The 7,173-nt window shown below is 32.3% G+C and overlaps 2 protein-coding genes across 2 annotated transcripts; one reads left to right on the top strand and one right to left on the bottom strand.

Moving 5' to 3' along the window:
* Window positions 1–38: 38 nt before the first annotated feature.
* Window positions 39–2,842, bottom strand: HELRODRAFT_184467 (hypothetical protein; the record flags this gene model as incomplete). The annotated part of the gene is made up of 7 exons (XM_009028462.1): window positions 39–71; window positions 523–609; window positions 799–972; window positions 1,098–1,190; window positions 1,266–1,441; window positions 2,470–2,579; window positions 2,802–2,842. 7 exons carry the CDS (start codon window positions 2,840–2,842, stop codon window positions 39–41), a joined length of 714 nt encoding a protein of 237 aa, XP_009026710.1.
* A 626-nt stretch (window positions 2,843–3,468) lies between these two features.
* HELRODRAFT_184466 (hypothetical protein) lies at window positions 3,469–6,900 on the top strand (the record flags this gene model as incomplete). Its single annotated transcript, XM_009028461.1, has 5 exons — window positions 3,469–3,504; window positions 3,777–3,851; window positions 5,981–6,071; window positions 6,382–6,528; window positions 6,701–6,900. Coding segments are annotated over 5 exons (549 nt in total), but the record flags the coding sequence as incomplete, so codon positions are not given.
* Between the last annotated feature and the right edge of the window lie 273 nt (window positions 6,901–7,173).

Raw genomic sequence — 7,173 nt, 5'->3', positions numbered from 1 at the left:
ATCATGAAGCGCCAAATTTTTTTTTAGCATGATGAATTTTATTCAAAAAAGAACAACACAACATTGAATCCCTAAAAAAATGTTAAATTGTATGTAAAAGACTGATTGAATGTAATGGAATTGTCTGAAATATACAGAAAATAGTTATTTATTTACAATCACAATCAACATTAGGTTTAGTTTAAATAAACTAAGTTGTAAAATATGTATGCATGTATTTATGCGTTATATTATGAGTGTGTGTCTGTATGTGTGTGTTTGGTTGTTTGCATATATACCTACCTACACATCCCATTAAATATGGAAAAAGATGAATTGTATAAACGAAAATGTAAAAACGTGATTGAGCTATTAATAAACCAGAATAAATATGACAGAAATGTTTAAAAATATCACAAATATGCCGTCTAAACTTGCACGAATGAATGTGTGTGCGTGTGTGTGTGTGTGTCAACCACAACAACTAAATAAAACAGCATAACTCTGAAGATTTGGCAAATAAGAATTGAAAATAAACCACACCATCATGTAGCCGATTTCTAATTGGTCCACCTTGCTTACCATATCTCGAAGGCACCGGGTTCGATCTCCGATCTGGGCAGTGTTATGCTGTGGATTGTTTGTCGTGGTTTGCGTGTGAACACAACTACTACTGCCGCTACTACTACAACTGCTGCTGCTGCTGGTGCTGCTGCTACTATTGCTACGACGACGACGACGAGCGTTAATGATGTTGTCAGTAGTTGTTGTGGTAGTAGTAGCGGAGCCAATATTGCTACCATTTAATTGGAAAAACACGTCCAAATTATGTAGCGCACTATGTAAATCGACGAAACCGGGTTCCTCGAATATCGAGTACTCGTTAAAACCGCATCGGTACATCCCTGCGTCGTTCCGTTTCAATTCATTTGCCAAATGTTGAAATTTTGTCAACTGATCTTTTAAAATATGGAAGGTCTCATGACGGCCAGCCTACAAAAGATAATTATTATTATTGTTATTATTATTATTAGTGTTTTTTGTTATTAATAATATATCATTATTATCAATTGTTGATTTAAATAACTTTGGTAACGAAACAAAAAAAATGAGCGGACGTTATTCTGGCGACGCTGATGGGCATGAAGTGATTTCCTCCTTAGCATTGCTAGGTGCTCCTGCCAGTTCATGCTAGTCTCAAACATCTTTTCCTGGTGAATGAATGAATGAATGAATGAACGAATGAATGAACGAACTAATGAACAAATATTACACTTATAGCTAACATAAAACTGGATGCAAATTTTAGCAACTCTTGTTATCTCGTTCAATCTTTCCCTACAAGTCCAAGCCGACAGCTGTTGTTGTTGCTGTTGTTGTTGCTGTTGTTGTTGCTGTTGTTGTTGCTGTTGTGACGTAACGACGTCATTCTTGTCAGTCGTAGTTGTCTCTACACACGAAGCTAGAATTTTGTGGACAATAGGCAAAACAAAAAAAAATAATAATTACATATACACTCACACACGGACATGACACTATGTATACACACACACGCACACATACACACACACACATACACACACACACAAATATACATACATACCTTTAAACAAACATGTTAATGAAAGAACAGCGACTATGATTTGTAGCGTTATCATCTTTAAAAATTTTCATCAAACGAACAAAACTGCTCAACTAAATATTTAGAAATAAAATTTATATTATTTATGCGAAAAAGCAAAGAAATAATATCAACTGTAATTATGTGTAAATAAATTCTAACAAACTTGCCGGGATTTTATAAGAAATTTTGATAACCATTTTATCCTTCACGGAATAAAACCATTTTCACAAAATGATTGATTCATTCATTCATCCACTCATTCATTTATTCGTTCATGAATTCACCCCTTCATCATCTATTTTGTCAATCTTCTATTCCGTAATTTTCCATCGACATGTGTTTTACGGTGGCATCTAGTTGGGCTGTTCTTATGCAAGCTTCCTATTATAAATGTTTTTACCTATGCGTGTAGGCATTCATATGTATATATGAGTGTATGTATGTGTCTATATGTGTGTCTGTATGTCTATGTACGTATGTTTGTATGACGATGAAAAGCTATGGAAAAACGAAAGAGGGATGGAAAAACAAAAGCGTTGAAATTTGACACAAATATAACGCAAATTAAAAAACAAACTTGCCTAAAATACAATAGCAAACGCTAATAAACACACACACACACACACACACACACACACACATCACACACACACACCCACACACACACACACACACATACACACACTAACATACAAAAGGCAAGCCTATTTTTGTCATTATTCCGATACTTCAGTGTAGCACTGCACTTCCAATTGGGTATGTGCACTTGGAGACGTTGTTAGCAACATGGGATTGAAGTAAAATGATCTAAAACCGTGCTTTAATTCATTCATTTTTACTTTTTATTTCCGACTATCCCCAACAACCTGCCGACAGATTCTCACGTAAATCCCTAATTTTTCGCAACTCGGATGATTTTTGTGTTTTCACCATCGTCGCACGTGCGTTGCTATAGGAACAAATTTTTGCCTCATGCCTAAAAGTAAATTTAAACAATAACATATCAATGAGTTCAAGTCCGTAAAATTCTGGACAAAACTTCAAAAATTTTGAATGAAAAAACTAAAAAGCGTTTCACACCATACATACTAACCAATACCACTACTTGGTATTGGTGGGATTGATATTGAGCGATAGATAGATGGATAGATAGATAGGTATGGCGTGGATATAGAAAGCAGGTACCAAGTTAGCTTACTTGCTAGACGGTAGAAGTGTGTGTCTGAAATTCAAAGACATATCATACCATAAGGCATATCATATTCTCGTTAGTTAATGTTTGCTTTACAAGAATGACATCGAAGACCTAACCCCGCCCAGCTTTTTGTACCAGGTCGCTGTACATATAATCATCTGCTGGTCCAATTAGTTTGATGTTCTACAATCGATGATAGTTAAAATTGGTAAAGGTTTCTGCTTAATTGACATTTAAACTGCAAAATTTAAATTTATTAATAGATAAAAATTATATTATTTAAAAAAAAAATTTTTGTTAAACAAATAAATAAATAATTTTTTAATAAAGTTAAAATTATGCCTTTTAAGCAGCCATGCTGTGTTTACATGGTCCTTCTAAAAATCTAAAGTTCTAACTTTGACTTAATTTTTAAATGGTTTCGCTGAGTTTTATTTAAAAATAATAATAAATCGTTAAATAATTGTTCGATTAACAAAATAAATTAATTTAATAATAAATAAATAAATATCAAAAACATTTTATTAAGAAGAGATCTCTGAAAATATAATTATAACATTGGAATTAGTATTGCAATTGCACTCTATTTGCAGCATCAAGACAAGTTTTTTTTTCAATTTCACGACACTACCTGATTGAAAAATTGGAATAAATAAGTAAGTAAGCCAATATGCCTACCATTCCGAGACTTGGTAAGAAGGATAAAGTTAGTACATTTTTTTGAAATCAAATTTATAAATTATAAAAACCTTTCTTTATGAATAGCTTTTTTTTTTACAGTTTTTTGGGTTCATTTGGTTATTTTTACTGAATTTTTTAATAAAATCTCATGATCATAGACAGGTGTTTATCATAAAAATTTGTGTTTAAAATAAAAAATTGTTCTACAATGTTCTGCTCTTAAATTTCTTTAAAAAATAATTTTTAAATGATATTTTTTTTGTAATTTATAGTATTTTTTGTAATTTTTAAATTTAGTCCTCTAGTAAAGATAAAGACAAATCAGTGGCCAAAGGTTCTGAAAAGGTTTCTAAAGAAACCTCAGAGAATGATGTTTGTGAAAATTTTACTAATTCATTTAATTAATTAATCAGTGTGAAATGTTTTTCATCTAATTTATTTTATTGAATCAATGGAATTAATGGCTTATTTTAAATTTTTGTTTGAATGTTTAAAAATTGACTATTGAAAAATATGAGTTTTAGATTATAAAATATAAAAGATGACATAAGTTGATAGTTAAACATGATAGTGAGTAGTGATTAGTTTAGTATAATATCTCTTAAACTATGGGGTAATCACACAGACATCATAGTATGAATAAATAGAGAGAGAGAGAGAGAGAGAGAGAGAGAGAGAGAGATTTGTATGTATGGATAAATACATTTTTCAAGTTCCTTCAAAAAATTTAAGAAAAGACATTTAAATTCTTTGATAAAATGATTTTATTAAACAGTAAGCATAAGCAAAACTTATTGCATACTAAATAACTAAATAAAGATATGGCATTAATGAATATATATTAAACATTGTTAACATTGATTAGATATTTAAATAAACTTTAAATAAATGGTATCAAACATTGACATTATTAAACTATATGTAGTTTATTAGGATCAGTAAGCCATCATCAGTGTTACACACTGTATTGCTTAATATTTGTTTATATATATATTTTTTTATAAATCTCTGTTTGTGTGTGTGTTTATGTATTATAAGTATGGGTATGTATTTATTTATGTGTGTGCGTCTGAGGGCCAAAAATAGTTTTATGTTTATCTTTATATATGCGTGCTTATATATGCATTCAAGACATTAGTTTTTGTAATCTTAGTTTGTATTTTGCTGTACTGTAGTAGTAGTTGTTGTTGTTGTTGTGTTTTGTTTATTTTTGTTGCATATTTTGTTGTATACTTTTTGTATTTTTATCTGTATTTCACTTTTACTCTTGGATTGTATTTTTTCGTTTAAATTTTTTTTAAGAGTCTCATTGGCATTCTCTGCTCTTGCATTTTCTCTTCTTTCTTTCTCCTTTACTTTCCTACATTCCGTACCACCTAATTTCAAGATAGTAAAAATATTAGTAATGATTGTGTGCGCGCGCGCGCGTGTGTGTGTGTGTGTGTGTTTGTGTATGCGTTTAGTACAAAAATAAATAATTTAAATTAATACACTGCAATAATTATATACTTGAGAACTAAACATCTTGACAGTAGTAATAATGTCAATTATTATTATTATTAATATAATTTATATTATTATTGAAACTATTATTATTATTATAATTAATTATATTTTCTTCTAAACTGTCTACCTGCATAACCTACCTACTAAACTTAGCTGGAGATGCATTCTTGTTCACTTTAATCCTGAATATAATTTAATAATAATAATAATAATATAATTATTAGTGATAATAGTCATTAATATTTTTATTATTATTATTGTTATTATTATTGTTGTTGTTGTTGTTGACTTTTTCTAAATTATATCAAAGAAAAAATTTTTTATAACCTGTTGTTATCGCTATGACATTTTACTCTCACTACAACTACTACTACAACTACTACATCTTCTACTACTACTACTACAACTACTACATCTTCTACTACTACTACTACAACTACTACATCTTCTACTACTACTACTATTACTACTACTACTACCGCTACTACTACTACTACAACTTCTTCTATATTTAACACTTATTTTCATGCATTTTAAAGGAACATTTAGTAAATAACTGAGGATGAAATGAATGAGTGAATGAATGAATGAATGAATGAATGAATGAATGAATGAATGAATGAATGAATGAATAATTAATAAGTGAAGGAAGAAGGAAAATATAAGTGAATAAAACACTTAGATTACTTAAAAACTTGGTAAATATGCGTATGTATGTATGTATGTATATATGTGTGTGTGTGTGTGTGTGTGTATGTGTATGTATGTATTTATGTATGTTTGTGTGTGTGTGTTTGAGTGTGTGTTTGTATTTGTATGATTGCTAGTGTTGATAATACTGCCCTGATGGTGATGGTGATTATATTTTGTTGATATTATTAAATATATCAAATCAAATCAATTGTAGAAGTATAACTGTTTGATTATAATATGATTTAATTTTTATTCGTATCACACACGCACAGACACACACACACACGCACACTGCCATACAGAAAAAGAAATTCGGCCAATCAACATCAACATCCTCTTCCTCGAACACCACAATGTCCATTGTTGGTGGAGGCGGGTATAGTAACGAATCAGGTAGTAGTGACCCACATTTGTGTGTCTGATTGGTTTGTTGGCTGGCTGGCTAGTCGGTGGATTGGTTGGTCGATTGGTTGGTCGATTGGTTGGTCGATTGGTTTGGTGATTGGTTGGTTGATTGGTTTGTTTATTGGTTAATTGGTTAGTTGGTTGATTGGTTGGTTGGTTGATTGATTGATTGATTAATTGATTGATTGATTGATTGATTGATTGATTGATTGATTGATTGATTGATTGATTGATTGATTGATTGATTGATTGATTGATTGATTGATTGATTGATTGATTGACTGATTGATTGAACCAGCAAGCAGTACACATCCACCTGTCACTCAACTGAATCGCATCAACCCCCTGCCTGAAACGTTGAAGTTGAAGAAGGAGAAGCGCACGGATTCGTCACATTTCAACGTCTCGAAGAATAGAGAGCTCATGAAGTTGCCTCTACTTAAAGGTCAATTTCGTTGTTCTCGTTATCTAGTTCTTCTAATTTGTTTATTTTTTGTTGTTTCTATGTTCTTGCGGTTTCTATGTTATCGTCGTCATCACCACAATCATCATCATCATCACCACAATCATCATCATCACCACAATCATCATCATCACCATCACACTCCGACAAACAGAAGCTTCAGCGAACGACAAAGAGACTCTGCTGATTCAGAAGTTGAACCAGACGCTGGTGATCTTCGACTTCGTGAAGGACCCACTGAGCGACCTCAAGTACAAGGAAATCAAGAGGGCCGCCCTCAACGAACTCATCGAGTACATCAGCACCAGCAAGGCGGCCATCAGTGAGAATGTATACCCCATCGTCATCCAGATGGTTAGGCGACGTACGGGCATGGATGAACACACACACGTACACGCACACGCACACACACACATACGCACACTCACGTACAGTTTGTAATGAACACGTTTCGCACCTTACCTCCTACTTCAAATGCCAGCACGAACACTGAATTTGATCCAGAGGAAGATGAACCTGCTCTCGAAGCTGCCTGGCCACATCTGCAGGTCATTAAGTGGTTGGTTGGTTGGATGGTTGGCTGACCGACTCACCGACCGATTGATTGATTGTTTGAATGAATGATTG

Source organism: Helobdella robusta, assembly GCF_000326865.2.
Source record: "Helobdella robusta unplaced genomic scaffold HELROscaffold_556, whole genome shotgun sequence".
Lineage (NCBI taxonomy): Eukaryota > Metazoa > Annelida > Clitellata > Rhynchobdellida > Glossiphoniidae > Helobdella > Helobdella robusta.
The sequence above is the reverse complement of the archived record's forward strand: the minus strand, read 5'-3'. Positions and strand labels throughout refer to the sequence as shown.